The sequence below is a fragment of the Serinus canaria genome, chromosome 4, assembly GCF_022539315.1.
Source record: "Serinus canaria isolate serCan28SL12 chromosome 4, serCan2020, whole genome shotgun sequence".
Lineage (NCBI taxonomy): Eukaryota > Metazoa > Chordata > Aves > Passeriformes > Fringillidae > Serinus > Serinus canaria.
In genome coordinates, this window is record NC_066317.1 from 1,355,361 (window position 1) to 1,372,642 (window position 17,282).

The 17,282-nt window shown below is 44.7% G+C and overlaps 1 protein-coding gene across 1 annotated transcript; it reads left to right on the forward strand.

The window, feature by feature from the left end:
• Positions 1-4,181: 4,181 nt before the first annotated feature.
• Positions 4,182-16,524, forward strand: CCDC158 (coiled-coil domain containing 158). The gene is given in 13 exon segments (XM_050973646.1): positions 4,182-4,190; positions 7,423-7,472; positions 7,717-8,032; positions 8,319-8,384; positions 9,379-9,794; positions 10,500-10,681; positions 11,461-11,613; positions 11,729-11,841; positions 12,519-12,677; positions 13,703-13,795; positions 14,299-14,424; positions 15,937-16,008; positions 16,010-16,524. Coding segments are annotated over 13 exon segments (1,842 nt in total). The 3' UTR covers positions 16,097-16,524.
• Positions 16,525-17,282: the final 758 nt, after the last annotated feature.

A 17,282-nucleotide genomic window follows, 5' to 3' on the forward strand; every position in this document is an offset into this window, starting at 1 on the left:
GGATTTTAGTTTCAGCAATGAGCTCTCCCCATTCCCAGCTACTCTGGGCATGAGAGCTCAGTAAAGATTTCTCTTCTTGCCTTAGGCAGATCAAAACTGCTTTTAAAGATGGGGGCAAAAAAAGAAAAAAAAAAAAAAAGAAAGAAAAAGTTTATGGATTTAAAAGCCCCCGGCCAGTAAATTGCCAAAATCCAAACGAATGCTTCATTTGTGATTGATTATCAGTCTTTTCTTCCTTTCTGCATGCGATTTACCATTACAATGGCCTTTTTGCCTCAGCCCACTGCTCTAAAAGAATGGAAGCGTCTTCTCCCTCTCAGCTCTCAGTTACTCTTGTTCGCTTACTTCACAATTTTCTGACTTGTCAAAAAAAAAAAAAAAAGGCTGGGGGAGGAGGAAGGAGAGAGCAAGTCCATTCCTAAAACCCTTTAGAGGGGTTTAAAATGTGAAATAACTCCATACTTATTGGATTAAAGAGTGAAAAAGAAACCATTGGGAAAGCTGGAGAAGCAGGTGAAATGAATCCTCTGGGAAAAACGTTAAGGCGATAGCTGAGCTCTTTTCATTTTCGGTGCTCTCCCCGATGAGCTGCCAGAGCTGCAGCAGCTACTGCTGCTCTGAGGGAGGGTGAGGAAGTGAGGGGGGAGAGAGAGAGAGAGAGAGAGAGAGAGATGGATTAAGGCAAGTAAGGCAGTGCTGCCCAATTGTGCACATCAAGCACGCAATTATAAAATGCAGTGTGCAAAAGCTGGGGCTCACCCTTTTATTATGGCCCCGGAAACCACCATCTTTCTATTGTCCTTGCCAAGGAATTGTAACAATCCAAACTGCCAGTTGCTGAAAACACAATGGACCTGTTCCAAATCAGCTCAGTGGAGCACTGCTAATAATTCTGCTCTCATAAAGCGCTTTTCCTCTGCCTGGAGCCTACCAGCTTCCCTGGACATATTTATTTTCCCCATTTACATTGCCAGAAAATGCTTTCCCAATAAATGGAATAAGTAACAACACCAAAAACTCAGGATACTTTTATTAATGTAGGCAGTTACCTACTGTAGAACATGTGGAATGTCACTGAAGGTGTGCAAAACCTTTCCTGATTTTTAACTGGATCTCAAATGGGACAAAAGAGAGAGGAGACCAGAGCCCACTGCCTTTGCTGTGGGCAGAGCTGGGGAAACACACAGTAGTGTCTGCCTCTAAGGCACCCCCCGCTTTTGATCTCACTGAGCATGGAATGTGCATTATTTCTCCTTCGGGTTTTGCAAGCTCTCAGGGCCTTGTGTTAACAAAACCTTAATGAACGGTGGGGGAAAAGCTCTGGAGCTGGGACTCTAAACCCACAGATTCCTTGCATTTGCACCCCATACCCATTCCCATTCCATTCCCTTTGAGATGTTACAGATTCCCAGAGCCTTCTATTTGCCCCACGTGTCCCAGGTCTCATTCCCAACAGCCATGGAGACAAATGCAGAAAAGAGGCCCCTTGCTTTATTTTTCATGGTAGATGATTCCTCAGTCCTTGCTTATAGTGAGCTTTGCCCCCTCAGCCTCCCTCCCAGGGATCAAGATTTCATTAGCCTCGCAACCTGGTCAGGCTCATGGATTGCCATTACCCAGAACTCGCCCTCTAGCCTGACTCAAATCAGATTTCTGAGGCTTTACACTCCTAATGTTTCAGTGTGGAAACTCTCAGTCCAAGCCACCACAAAGAGCAATTCATGTCCATGCTCTGCACAGCCCTTCCAGGGACAGGCAAAGGCTCCAGGAGCTATCCTGAGGCCATGCCTCCTGCTCTCCACAACCGGCAGGACTAGGTAAGGCTGTGTAAGGACACAGCAGCCTGTGAACAGCCCGAGGCAGTGCTCTGGATTACCTCCATTTCCCATAGGAAGCGTTTGTCACCACAGCTGCCTGCGGACACCAGATTTCCAGTGAGAGCTCTATTTCTCACCGGGTCTGCTGCATCTGTTGATTCAAAGTTATCAACATATTTCTGAGAGAGAGTTTTACTTCTCCTCCAGCACTGTGGTTCGTTTCAAGTGCTGAATCCAACATAATCTTTGCCAAAAACTCCATCAGATTTGTCACCATTGCAAGCACAGAATTTTCTCCTCTTACCACCTCCATATTTCCTATTTTTTCATCTTGTTAATCCAGCTCTAAAAAGGTCACATCCATGTATTAGAGACTCACAACCAGCTAAGGAAAGAAGTTTGATCAATCACCCAAAAAGAGCTGCCAAATACTGTGCTACTTCCTCAGCGGTCTCTCATTCCACACAGGAGTTCCTCTGAGGACAGAACTGAGATACTCCTTGATAGGATACAACCAAAAGAACCCGTGCTCAGAAAAGTGCTTTCCACACAGAACAATATATTTGAACTTTTGCACAGTTGTGGTGCAAGGGAAAATAAATTTGGAACAGTCATGTTAGAACCCTTTCCCTCATCGAGCACTGCACTGCTAAAGCAGGAAAAATTACCACTGATTTCACTTTTCAGAGGTCCCAATCAAACCCTGCATTTATCATCAATCAAGGCAGCTGGCAACTGCTGTCTTTTCCTAAATTCCTTCAAATATTCCAAGTTTCTTTTGCAAATGAAGTTCGTCAGAGCAACACTGCCCCCGTCTGCCGAAACCAGAAATTGACACAGTTCAAGCCGATCGGTTTACATGCCAACGTTTCCTTCGTTAATGGGCATTTCCTAGGCTTTTCCCTTTCACAAATGAAGCAGGATCTGTCCTGAGTGCTCAGAGCGCCTGATCTGATCAAAGACAGGAAATTCAGCTCATTTTGTACACACCTGTTACTTCTGGCAGGAGAACTAAACACTAGGCTTAGTTTAAATCTACCTGCTGCTTAGTTCTATCCTGGAAGTTGAGAGGAAGCAGATTCCCAATTTGTCTCTAAAGAGAAGTTTTGTGAATTAACCTGGGCTCTCCTACCTTTCACAGAGACCCAATGTGTGACCTGCTGATGGCCATACAGGAAGCATGAAAAGTCTGAAAAAGAAGTGCTCCTTTTCCCTTGGTCCCTGGTCTTTTCACTGAAGAACTTCTCTTTTCCTTCCAGGCAGGGCTCTGTGGAAGCCAAGGAGCGTCAGGAATTTCAAATAATGGGCATCCTTCAGGCACCAGCGGGCCCAGCTTCTTCCTCTCCCCAGGAGTCCTGAAGCCATTCAGGATTCTGCAGTAGGATGGAACAAAACACAAGTGTCAAAAGACACAGCTCTCCTGGATCAGCCCAGGACCCCTTCAGGAATGAATCATTCCCTCTTGGGGTAGCAATTCCCCTGGAAGTTTATTAAAAAAAAAAAAAAAAAATCAGGAACTAATAAACAAAAAATATGGCTTTCCTATACTTACCTACAATCAGCTGGGGCTGACTGTAACTTTTCCTTCTCCTCAGCTCTGGAAAATGTCAGTCTGGCATCTAAGAGAGGAAATAACAGGAGGGAAAACATGTTGAAGCTCTGCATGGTATCAAAGGGATTGCACTCATCAACTAACATTGAAAAGGTGCTTCCAGAGAAAAATTCCTAGGGCTACACAGGGAACCTCCACTCAGATTCCCAGTTGGATTTGAGCTCATCTCCATTCCAAACCACAGAATAAGCTTGTTTGTCTGGATAGGCCTGAGGTAAAAATGTGAAAAATCAGGCAGAGAAAGGGGAAAACAGAGATCTGAGAGCGAAAGGAAGGAACAAAGCTGAGAAACAGAAGTAACCTGTGACATGAACGAATCCACATCCTTCTGGTGTTGGAAAAGGCACTTGTGTTTGAAGCCTGAAAGGAAAGAACTTTCTTTGGAGAACAGGAAAGAGATTGTCCATTTAATATGGAGCTTTTCTGTGTCACTCAGCTCCTCAAAGGAAACTGAATAGCAACAAGCCAAGGTGAGGAAGGGATTTGTCCCCTCCAAAGGGAGCACGAGTGCTGTCACAACCCAAGGATGTAGATCCAGGGCATTTGAACTCAGAACTGCAGATTTTCCCCCTGCATCTGAGTTCTCATCTATCTGATGACACCACTCTGCTGAAAACAGAGTTCCAATCAGGAACCAGGAACCAAAAAAGAGTCACCACAACCGTACAAAATTCCCACCCCAAATAAGATGATGATTAAACAATTCAAGCCACTGTTGGAACATTTAATCAACTTTGAAGGGGCTGGGGGGTATGGCCCAGGTATGTGAATAGTCTCTGCTGGCATACATCACTCCAATCCCCTTCTCTGAAGCTCTACCCCCTCTGGGAGGACGAGATTATTTTAAATACAAGCAGTTGACACTTGCATCTTGATGTCTTTTCAGAGGTACTCCCAAACAGGAGGAAAGTCACACAGGAATTTGATCCTAAGAGAGTTATTCTGTTGCAAGAATGACAGGGGCTGTTTGGTGCTCCAGACCCGGACTCCCAGGAAACAAGGGATAAAAAAAAGGCACCTGCAGTCAAGACAGGTGGCACTCTGCAAAAAAGCACCTTGCCAGGATCCCGATGGGGAAAAGATATCAAGTTTCCCGCTGAAGCCAGGCTTTGAATGACACTTGGGGGAGAAATCAAGCCCTGGGTACGGCGTTTATTGGCTTTCCCGCATGCACATGATCGGCTCCTGAGGGAGGAGCTCGTTCCCAAGGCTACCGAAGGAGCGGAGGGGCGGTGTAAGGAACAGGTGGCTCCCAGCAGGGCTCGGGAAGTTGTACGGGCAGCCCGCAGCACAGAAAAGCCAGGAGCGAAGGCGGGGTGATGAGCTTCCTTCTCAGTCCCACAATGAACAGCTAAACCTCCCTTTCCCATCCCAATTCCCGGAAAAACAAAGCCCCGCACTACCTGCCAGAGGTAGGTGCTGGCTCCCTCCCAGGTGAGTTTTTATGTTTTATTAACACCTGGGACTGTTGGAGGATTAAACTATCATTTGAGCATATCATAGAGCTTTGGGATATTGTAGGGTATTGTATTTACCTAAGCAATCATTTATCTCTTATCTCTGTAGGTAAGAAAAATCTTCTTGTTGCTGAGTCTTCCTGGTGGTGTGACAGACGTCCTTTCCTCGAGCTGTTTTCCACTTGGGATTCCAGTGCAGCACAGGGAATGGAGAGCTGAGGTCTGTTTTCAGCTGGCTAATTCTTACTTTTCTGTAGTAGTTCAAGTAAAATCACTTTTCTCCTTTTTCTGTCTTTCAGTACCAGGTGGATGGGTTTTTTTGTCTTATAAATTAAAATTATGTGGTACCCTTGAGGAATGTGTATGTGTTTTAAATCTTAGTCAGATATTTAAATAAAATAACATACCTGTTTATCTCTTGAGTCTTCTCAGACTTGATCTCTCCAGCTGCGGATATGGAGGTGGTCTTTTGAATAATCTGAAATGAGGGCCTATGGACACCTGTGTGTTCATTCCTGAAATCGAGATCCAAAATGGCACAGTCAGACATGTAATTTCCTTTGCTGAAGCGATTACCTCTTCAATCTACACTCTCTCTCCCTCACCTTGAAAATACCAGATAACACAGAAACTTATCCTCTCTGCCGAGACTGGTGTAAAATTAAAAATATTCCAGTTTGTATTACTGAACTGGATTTAGGGCAAGATGCCTTTGGATCTTCTGCTTTTGACCCTCTGGGCTTCTTTTTGGCAGGAGAAAGTCTAAGTCCCCTCACACGACTTCTGCCTTCAATCAGCTCAAGGTCACCCCTCCAAAATGTCCCACCTTACTGGCCAAATATTATATGGAAAATAACCCAGGCCCTTCCCTATCCCCGAGAGGAGATTTTTGTCTCCAACCTCAAGCACCAGCGTCGCGAAACCACCTGGGACCCCCGACCACAAAATGGTGCCCACGCCGTGAGGGGGCAGCCGCCATGTTGGAGTTCGGCTGAGGGGTTCGGCGCCGCAACTCCCGGTGGTGCCAGCTGGTCTTCCAGAAGGCGTGGGCGGCTCGGGATGGCTCCTTCCCGCGGGGGAGAAGGCGGGAGGAGCTTGGCGGCTCTGCCCGGGGCGGGCTGGGTCGGCAGAAGCCGAGCGGAGCGGAGAGCCCCGGGAGCGCGGTGTTCCGGCGCGCTGAGGCGCGGAGCTGCCGGGCGCCCCTCAGGGCCCGCGGCGGGAAAGCGGAGGCGGGAAAGCCACGGTGCCTGGCGGCGCCTCGGAGCTGTCGTGCTTGCCGTGGAGGGGCTGAGGGGTTTTTCTCCTTTGTTCGTCTTTCTGATCCCTCACGGCTGGGCTCTGGGACCATGGACTTTGGTTTTCTCCTCAGTGTGCCCCCAGGTTTGTTAAAGGTGTTAAGTTAGCCAGATATGGCAGGTGCTGCTGGGGCTGCCTCGGCCTGCAGTGTGGTCCAGAGGACGAGTAACGCAGGAAAATCCAAATAAGCTGGACAAGAAACCTGTCAATACCATCTGATTGAAATCTGCCGCTAACAGATTTCTGTCGCTTTCCTCGCCGCCTTTCTGTCTCTTTCCTCGCCGCCTTTCTGTCTCTTTCCTCGCCGCCTTTCTGTCTCTTTCCTCGCCGCCTTTCTGTCTCTTTCCTCGCCGCCTTTCTGTCTCTTTCCTCGCCGCCTTTCTGTCTCTTTCCTCGCCGCCTTTCTTTATTCCTTCCTTTTCCCTTCTCCCTGCATCTGGATCTGTCCTGACCAAACAAACCAGAAGGTTTGGAAAAGGAGAGAAACTTAGCTCTACATCAATACCTTGAAGTCCTCCTGCAGTTTTAAAGTTGGATGGGCACAAGTAATTTTGTTGCATAAAGTTGACTCCTAATAGATTAAAAAGTAAATGCCCATCTTTTTCTTCACAGGTGCTGTTCCAATGACCAAGAATATCCAGGAATTAAGGTAGTGCAGAGGATTTGTTAGCTATTAGAAAATTCCTATTCCTATTATGTGTTATTTTTCCCCCCCAGAAGATAGTGCTCATATTTAGTGTTTCTATATACACTTGTATATCTAAGATTTGATAGTTTCTCCCACAAAAGGGTCATAAATTAGTTTGAAAATTGATGGCAAACTGCGATTTGATTTACTGATTGACTCAGACTGATGAGTCAAACTGATACCACACCCTCAGGAATGGAGTAAATAGTCCATTGCCTGATCAATTCCAATAAAACAAGACCAGTGTGATATGGCTCAGGTTTCCTTCTTTTTGTACTCAAGGTTTTATATAACCAAACTCTCCTCTTATTCTACAGTTTCTCCCAGAAAGGTGATGTGCAGAAGAGACTGCATGAAGTGACTTGAAATTTGGGACAGCTTCTTAAATTTAAGTGAGTCCTTGTCTCTGCTGAGTCTTAGGGCAGTTTCACCAGCACTGTTTTGAGCAGCCCCTTTTTGATTTAGGCCATGTGTTCAGTATTTTGGTTCTTTGTTTTTTCTCCTTTAGACCAGTGAGCTGTGTGAGGAAATCCGTTTAAGTTGGATTGGTAGAGCAAACTGTTGGAAATGCAGCTGGAACAAGATGCACTTCAGGATAGCAGGTATGAAGGCTGAGACAGATTTACCATGCAGAGTGTCTGTATGAGATTTGAGAGGCATAGCAGGCTTCCTCAGGGAGAAGCTTCCCTCCTGGAATAACACTATAGCACTCTGGGGTTAGAAAACAACTCATTATTTTGTTGTGAAAACCAGCAGTTAATCAACTGAAGTATTACCCCTGGGAGGGTAAAATCCAGGTGAGTCCTGTTCTCTAAATTATTTTACTTTGCTTTTGTCTGAATTCAGAAACAAATCTCAGAGCCAAGAGCATCTACAAATAGAGTTTAAAAATAGTACTGGAGAGCTGGAAGCTGCCAGCCAGCAGCAGGACCAGGTGCTGAGGGGGGCTGGCAGCCAAAAGGAGCATCTGACTCAGGAGCTCCACAGCCCCAAGGAATTACTGCTGGAATCACCTGGCAGTCTAATGGACTGCAGAGGCAGGGCAGGCAGGAAGCTCTGTGAGCATGGGGACATGGCCTGCCTGGGCACAGCATTTTGTGGTGTCCTGCAGGATCTGGACTCCCAGGTGTCACACATCAAAGGAAAGCTGGTCCTGAACCAAGTCCTAATTTTCCTTCCAATGCTCTGTGTTCTGGCTTTTAGGAAATGCATTTGGAAAATCCCTGAGCCCCCTTCTAACCTGGCCTAGGGAAAGGGTTATGGCATGAAGAGGTGCAAGTGGCACCTTGCAGTGAAGGTGGCAGCCTGTGACACTGGTCACACCTCCCTGCTGGGGTTTAGCACATTTCCATAGCTCAAGGTGGAACCAAAAGGGAGGAAATCACACTTTGGAATCTGCTGCCTTTCCTTCAGGGCTTTGCTGTGTCATGTGTTCCCAATGGGTGGAGGAGGAACTTCAGTCACTGACAAAAGATTCACAGGCCCACAGAGAGCTTCTGCTGCAGCAGGATCAAGTGAGGTATCAATTCTCTGGCTTTTTTAATTCCTAAAGCATACCAGGCATTTTTTCACGTGTTCCACAGAGAATTCCTTTGGGGTGGGGTGACTAGGAAATAGGAAGCAGTGTTTTTGAGGAGGTCAATAATGGTTCCAATAAAAGGTGTTTATTTGCTCTTGACTTTCTGCTGCACTTTTCTTCCCTGCTGGTCATCACCTGGTTTACTTACTGCCCCAAAAATTCTATATTGGAAGAACCTTTGCACCTTACTTCTCCAAATGTCCCTTAGCTGGAAACGTGGAATTTGTTGGGACATCAGTTCCACCATTAAAAAAGACGGACAGTAATTTTGGCTGTTAAATCAGGTGTTTCTTGCTGGTTTCACTGAGTTTTGTCCTTTCTTGTTTGTGATGTTCTACTTTTTGCCCCGCCGTCCACTTGAGTTACACAGTAACCCCTTCAAAGTTAAACTATCCATAGCTTGATACTTAATAACAGAACATCGAAATTGCTACAGTTCTGACAAGGGAAAGAAGTTAGTTTTGCCAAGCTGAAATAATAGCCAGCGTTTTCTTTTGGGAGGAGGATTGAGCAGCTCAGAAATGAGCGTGAGCACGAGGTGGCAGCACTGCCTCGTAAAGCAGGCAGTGCCTGACGCTTGCAAGCAGCATCCAAAGCCCGGTGGAGACAGGTCGTTAAGTCTGGGGTTTGATTACAGTGTAGGAAATGTTAAGAGTAACAGTAGTTTGGGAGAAAGCTTAATCTGCTCCTGCACTCCACCCTCTGCCTCATTCTTTTGGTTTCTCAGTGCTTTTGTCTGATAGAGCCCTTGTTGCACAGACTGTGAAACGAAGAGTAAAGGGATAAAAACAGAAACCCCACAAAGCAGGCAATGTAGAGGAGAGAGAAAACATCCATGTGTTAGGCAGGCTGGGAATGAGGAGGCTGAGGCTGCTTCTGCTTTGGTGGTTCTTACAGCTTCTAATTTCTCCACCTCAAACTTCCCGTAGAGAATAAGCAAGAACCCTGAATTTAATGTGTCCATGTCAAGTCTGTCGTGTCTGGCAGCCAAACAGAGGCATTGGGAGGCTGCTGAGCAAAGGGGCTCAGGTCTGCTGGGCTGTCTGCAGGAGAGGGAGAGAGCCCTTGGGGCTAGCAGCCAGGAGATCAGGGAGCTGCATTCCCAGCTTGGCAGCAGGGTGCAGGAGCTCCAGCACACGAGGAGTGAAGAGACCTGCTTACACAAGGTGCTGAAACTGCTCATGTTGGAGGAGGAAAGGATCATTGAGGTCTTCCAAAAGCAAATTGGTAACATGACCCAGATCATGGGCCAGCACAGCCAAACTGCTGGAGCAATGGAAGTGGAGAAATCCCAGCTGAAAAAAGAAATAAATGACTGGAAACTCAAAGCATAAGAGCTTAAGGTGTGCAAACAATGCTGTGTTTGTTTCTTTATGACAGTAAATGTTTTATGGTTTTAAATCTCTGCCTTTATGTACTGAGAGTGTGGTTTTGAAGAAGGTCAAGCAATGCCCCTGGAATTCTAACAGCACTCAGTTAGTGGGCAGAGGAGGATAATATTATAACAGTACCACTACCAATGATTATATCTCTGGTGAAAAGCAGCTGCCAAAAGGCTGGAATGACCTTGGTGAGATGAGTGTCCACACCGGAACAGAACCAGAAATACAAAGTGTTACTGAGAAGCAGCAGACAGGCAGCACTCAGAATTCCAAACTGAGGACACTGGTTATTCCTGAGGACAGGAACTCAGAATTCCAAACTGAGGACACTGCTTATTTCAGACAAGAAATACAGGATGTGGTAGTCCCATGCAGGTCAGCATCTTCAGAAGAAAAATCACTCCAGACAGCATTTAATTATTTTTGGTGAAAAGGCATTTGAGTTCACATGGGGGGGCTGCTGAAAGAGAATGGCAGTCATGTTCATAAGCTACACCTGGTAAGGTTAATTATTCTTTACAGCGACCAGCTATCAACAAATAGTCTGTTTCACTCTGCTTTTCCTTTTTGCCCCAAACTGGGATTTTAAGTAGTGGTGTCTACACATCTTTGTGGTTATTTTATATGATTATGTTTATTACACATGCTTGTTTTTTATCTAAGCAGAGTGCAAAGGAAGAGAAAGAAGCCAGACTATGTGAAATGGAGGTCAGGCTGAGCGAGCTGGAGCTGGAAAGGGTTCAGCTGGTTAGCACTAAGAGGCTCAAGGCACTGAATGATGCAAAACTGGGCAAAGATGAGCTCCTGCAGGAACTCCAGGCTGGCCAGAGGGAGCTAGCTGGCCTTGCAGGTGGTGAGCCTCAGCTCAGCTCCCACAGCTGCTAATTTGGGCTGATGTTAAAAATAAAAGAGCAGCCTGCTGACTGAATCCAAATATGGCTGCTGGTACAGCCTGAGGTTCCTGCCAGCGCAGGATAGTCAGATTGTTCTGGGGAGCTATGTGGGGTTATGGCACTGAAGGGGGGGAGCACAATCTTAATGGCCCATCTCACTCTGAGCAAAAATATTTGAAACTGCATGAGTCAGGAGATGAAAAAAGCACATCTAGTAAATCACAGATAGCAACTTGGCCCTTTTTTTCCAGAGTGGTGTGTAATAGCAGTACTGGATCCCATTAACCATCTATGGCCAGGTTATAGTGCAACTTTGTTTTGTTGTGTATTTGCTACTATGTTATTATTTGATGCTTTAACTTCCACATTTTCATGGCTAATTTGTGGGAAACCCCATCAAGATATATTATTAAAATCTATACAGATGTGTAAAATCTATCAAAATCAAATTACTTCTGAAATATGTAAATATGAATATGTTATTTAAAATCTATAAAAAGCAGGATCTGGGTCCAAAGTAACCACCAAAGGTCAAGGATGTTCTCAGGTTAATCTGCACAGGAGCTGGCTGGATGCTGCTGGTGACATGCTTTGCTCTCTGCATACCCCTGTACCCTCAGGAAACAGCTCTGGGAATTCTGCTTTTATCACAAGTTGGCAGCAGATCAGTAATCTTAGTCTAGAAAAATGAATGGTTTTTGTCATTCTAATTTCAATCTTTACTTGCTCTCACCAGAGGCATTTTAAGATTTGAAGGGGAATTATCAGGGTAAAGGTAAGGAAATGGAAAATACTGCAAACAGAGTGAAAATGCAGTTGAAGTCAGCCCAAACTGAACTGAAACAGGCCAGGACTGCTCTAAAGACAATGGAGGGATCTGATGGCAATGGTAACTGTGGATTGAACTTCCCAAAAATCACACCCATTGGTCTTATCAGAGAGTACTTGTTAGTATTGCCATCACAATCCTCGTTGTTCAGTAGAATTAACCTTCTGTTTTCCAGCTCTGGAAGCTGCAGCAAGAATGCAGAAGCAGATCACAGCCAAGAGAGGACAGATAGATGCACTACAGAGCAAGATGAAATTCTTCAAAGCAGCAATGGCAAATGCAGCTAAGGTCACAAGAACTCCTTTTAAAAGTGTTTCACTGCTTTTAGAGAAGTTTGTCTTGGGAGAAATGCATGGACAAAAGCACAGTCAGCCTGTGAAGGGCCAAAAATAGTTTTGCTTGGTGTCCATGGAAATCAGCCTTCTGCACAGACAGGTCTTAATTTATATTTGATCTGGGAAGAATGAGAATAAATGCAATGAGAATCAGGCTCTTACGTATCAGCTCTTCCTAAAAACATCCAGTTAGGCATTCTGTGTCCTTCTGACCCTGGGTCTCAGTGCTTCCCCTCTGGGTTCTGAGGCAGTTCTGGATGTCTACTCTGTGTGTCAGGGTCTACCACTGTGAGTCCTTTTCCACTTTCTGTGAGAAATCACTCAGTTGCCAAGAACTGTAGTTCACTGAATGATCATTTATGTTTATATCTGCTGTCTGTAATCTGTCCTATTTCTTCACTGGCTTGGCATCCTGTGGATCCTGAAGCTTCAGTGAAGGCAGTCCAGTTGCACTTTTCCTTGTAGGGCCTTTCTTCTTGTTACAGGGCATCATCTTTGTGCAAGATGCAGTATCTAAGCTTCTCAAAGGGTTAGTTCAGATATTTCAAAGATGTGAATAAAATCTACAGGAAATAAATGTCTATAATTTATAAGTTTTTGACCCATACTATATCCTCATTTTAAATGCAGGAGAAGCATTACCTCAGACACAAAAATAGTAAACTAAGTCAGAAATTGAGCTGTGTTAGAGTAGAGAATATCAGGATTGCTGGGGACCTGGAGATCCTGAGATCACAAGACAAATGGCTGAAAGAAAAACTGTCCAAGATGGAGACAGCCCTTGATAAGGTAATGTAAGGAAACTCTCAGTTCAGGGAGACTTCTGGCTGTTTTCCTCTGCAGTCACCTGGGAATAGAAGGGTTGGATTTAATGCCTTCTTTTTCACATGTACTGTAAGATCCTCACCTGAACATTTTTTTTTTAACAGTAAAAGGCTTCTATTTTAATTAAGAGTTTTCTTGTTTTACTCCTTATTAGCTCAGGGAAATCTAAACTACAGGGAATTGAAAGTAAATGTGTTGTGCAGGCTGTAGAACCTTCCCTTCCGCTGACTCTGGGCACGGCTGCTTTCTCTGCTCTTCCATATGAGGCAGTTTTTGCAGTTTCATTTGCCTTTTACATTTTTTAGGTGAGATTTATGTTGGTGGTATACCTGACCCCTAAGGTTAGGTCTGGTCTGACTGGCACAGAAATCCCAGGTGCCCTGCAGGTAAGCTGCTCCTCTTCCAGGAGGAAGAATCCTTGCAGGATTCCAACTCTCTTGGATGTAAATTGCTATGCAAGGTGCTGTTCTCAAATCCCTTTTAAAAAAATGACAAAAGAATTGTGGTACCTGCTCCCAAGTGTAGCATTTTCTTTAAATGCTTGTCACTGGAAACTTACCTTTCTTCTGGGATATGGTTATTTATGCCTCTTTTCAGAGTAAATTTTTTAAGGTAGACAGCAACTTAACAATGGGTCAGCCAAGTCCTCAGGCATCCCTTTTCAAACCTTGAGTGTAGTTTGGCCTCATGAGCACAGCTGAGTTTGGTAATCCCAGAGGTGTTCAGTAGGTCTGGGACTGGCCCTGGAAGGATAGTGTCCCCTTCTGGGATGTTCTGGTGTGCATGTTATGGCTGCCAGGCTTGTACAAGAAGTTGCTTTTGAGCCTGTCAGCAAAGGCATCCTGCAGTATTTCTGTGCTGATAGCAGGAGGTAAAGACAGCATCCCTGTGTGCCCCTTGTTTTTGTCAGAGAGGACAGCCAAGGGTGCAATCCCCTCCAAGTCAGCACAGCTCATTCGTAGCTGAGCCTTTTCTGTGCGCTGTTGCAGGCATCCCTGCAGTTTGCCCAGTGCCAGTGCATCATCCAGTGCCAGGAGCAGGAAGCCATGCACTGCGGGCTGCAGCACACCTTGGGTGTGAGAGTGAGTGCCTTCCTGGGAAGCGTGGGCCCAGCCTCTGCTTCATTTGCTTTGGGGCCTGGCTTTAGGTTTGACCCTCTGCTGTGCAAACAGCTCCCAAAAGTCAGTGTTCTGAAACCCTTTTCTGTGTGGAATTCCTCAGTGCTGCTCATGTCCTTAATTCTGGGTTTTTGAAGTGCTATTTCCAGTGATGACAACACGATAATAGATGGAGTCCAATCCCTATCTTTACTGCTTAGATGGATAGAGGATATTTTGTACTTTTGTCTTATTTTTAACCATGGACTCTTGAGGCTGCAGGGAGGCTACTGCTCTAAATGACTGGTACCTTGGGAGCAGCAGTTTGATTACAAGAAATTATCATTCATTTCAGTAACCCACCCCAGCTGCTGGCTTTGAAAGAGGAACAAAGTGCTGTATTCAAAATAGAGCTCTCCATAAGCAATGCAAAGAGTGCTCCAGAGGATGAATGACCAAGGTGGGGAACTTGTATTGTTTTTCCCCAGGAGTTGCAGGGCCCAGGCTACTCCTCAGCTTCTGCTTCAGGGAAGCTGCAGCACACTGTGCCTCTGTCCCATGTGCTCTCTGCTGTCTGGCCACATGCCCTGCACCTGCCCAGCTCTGCCCCTCAGGTGAGTGCCTGCCTCAGCATGGCCCAGAAATAACATGGGATTTCTTCAGGGAAGAGCATCTGCTCAGAGCATCTGAGACCAAATTCCTAACACTGAAGGTGAAATAATTTCTGTAGCCTCACATGTGCTGTGTCCTTTCAGATATCTTTTAGGTGTAAAAAACAATGTGACAACCATAAAATCCTATAGGTTGTGTTGAGAGTTTATTTTACCTCTGCCAGAAATAACATTTATGAGTGAAATAACATTTGACAATGAAAATAAATTTGTGCTTAGTTGTTGATATATTTAATCATCTGCTTGATATTTGAATCTTCCTCCATTCTGGCTTTCATTGATTTTGATCAGTTTTATCCACACCATTTTTCTTCCTTTTGGTTTTGTACGTCTGCCTTTAGCTTTAAATGAAATACACAGCTTTTTTTGTTACAGAATATATCAACTTTAACCTCTCATAAAAAATTCTTTAGCTATTTTCTTTATATATTTTATGTAAATCTCCCAGCTATTTGCATTAATTTCAGCCTCAAAACCTATAGAAGGCCTCAAGTTAGTGCAGGCATTTTACAGGAATGTTTTCTGGTTTGCTTCCTGTTGTAGTGGCAAGCATTTCCATCAAGGAACAAAAGATGGTTCCTTCTGTGAAATCCCTGCAGCATCAGGCACTCCCACTCTCTCTTCTCAGAGTTAATCAATTTATACTTCTGAAGATAAAGAAGGAAAAAAGACTTATTTTTAATTTAGTACTACAGTGAGGACCCAGCAGGTTGCAGGAGCACTTGAATCAAAGCCTACTTTAATCTTCTTGGTTCCTGCATCATTGGTTGTTGTACAAAATGAAGCAGCTCCAACACTTATGACAGACTCTGCTGGGTGATAGTCTGGTTTCCTAGCTGGAATGTGGAAAAGGAGGCTTTGGTCTGGCTCAGTGTCACTTTGACCCATTATGAAGCTGAGGATTTGTTCCCCATATAAGCCCTGCTGGAACCAGAGTGTTCACATTAGAAATTATCTTTTTTAAAAAATGAAAATGGGGTAGCAAAGTTGTTCCGAAGGTCCACATTTTTCCATCCCCAGATGCCACAAAGGTCAGTGGGAGCAGGGCTTTGAACATGTGAAATGCTGAAAAATCCAGTTCTCCGCAGTGAAAAATCCAGTTTTCCCTGAAACAAAGGGTTCTTTGAACCAGGCCTTTGCCTCAAGTGCAGAGCAGTAAAATGAGAATAATATTGCACTTGATGTCCATGATGGCTGTGGCAGTGAAGGGGTTTGTATCTGCAGACAGCTCAGCTGCTGCAGAGCTTGCATGGCAAACATGGAGTGAGTTTGCCTGGCAAACACCCCCAGGTGCTCCTGTGTCTGTGCCCTGTAGAGCAGTACCTGGGGTCACAGGAGAGAAAGGACAAAGCAAGAGCCAAGGGGGAGAAAATACATGCATTTGGATGAGTAGAGGCAAGAATTGACAACAGAGTGCCTTTGTAAATACTTTTAAACTGAATTATTTCATTTCAGAAGCCTACCAAGCTGGACATTTTCAAGGAAGAGCCATTGCAGGATCTGAAGAGGATTCTTCAAGAATTAGCAGTCTCAAGACAGTGAAGTTCCCTCTGTGGATCTCAGCAGCCGTGGTGGGAGGAAATCCCCTTTAACAACCATGAGGAATGCAGGGTAAGAATAATAGATTTATTTCTGTTGTGTGCTGTGTACTTACAGTGCCCTCTGAAACTGAGATCTGGCTCTTGACATGCTTCAGGAGCAGTGTGGGATATGTTTTTGCAAGGTCGGGTTTACACATAAACCTGAGATAATCTGGAAGCTTCCAAAGCTTCTGTTGTTTGCCAGGTTACTCAGATGCTTTAGGTGGAAGGGAAATAGAAGGTAGCCACATCATTTGCTTTTAGTGCTTGCTTTTATATTTGTTCAAAACTCCTTTCTTCTTTTCCTGCCACATGTAAATATCCAAATGCAGCATTTTTTTTTAGACCAAACACATGATAATGGCAGCAGTTCATGAAGTTGAAAAATCAATACAGCACACATTCTGATGTTTCTAATCCAGAACATAAGGATACTTCATAGAAGAAAATGTAATTCGTGAATTTTGATGAAGATTAAATCAAAACTGCAGCTGGAGAAGCTGCTGCTGCAAGCACAGTGGAAAAGCACATTTTAGGACAGTGAGAAGTGCTTTGACTTAGCTGAGAAACCTGCTTCTCACAGTACTCGTTTGAGGTTTAGTTTCTAAGGCTTTTTTAGTACAGCCCCAATGCTGAGTTTGTTTGTATTGTTTTATTCATAATGCTAAGAGCTTCCTGGGGATTATAAAACCAAGCTTTCATGTCACTTTCATGCCTCTAAGCAAGAGCTCTGAAACATACTTACTTTGTTTGCTTTTCATTTCCATGGATTAGACCTGGAGACTCCATAGGAGAGCTTCACATTCTCGCTGTGGGAGCTGGCTAGCAGGACAAGACTTCAGCATAACCCTCCCAAAATGCAGGTTTTGCCCTCATTTTGCTTTCAGGGGTCCTTCCTGCTCACATCCTGCAGATTTGCAGTCCCAGAATGTTTCCCTGCTCCTGAAATCCCTTGGTAAGTTTTCCCTGGCAGCACTGATGTCAAACGGGACCATTACAGAATATTATCAAGATTGTAGTCCCAATACAGTATCTTTTCCTGGGAATTTACTCAAACACCTCTTAGCAGGTGCTATTACAAAGACTTTATTGCACTTGCTACAAAATCTGCATCTTGTTGGAAAGCAGCTCCTCAGAGGCTGCCATGAGCACACCCAAAATTGATAACTTCCATGTTCCTTCTCTCATTAGCAATAATAGCATTGTCACATTTTTTACTGA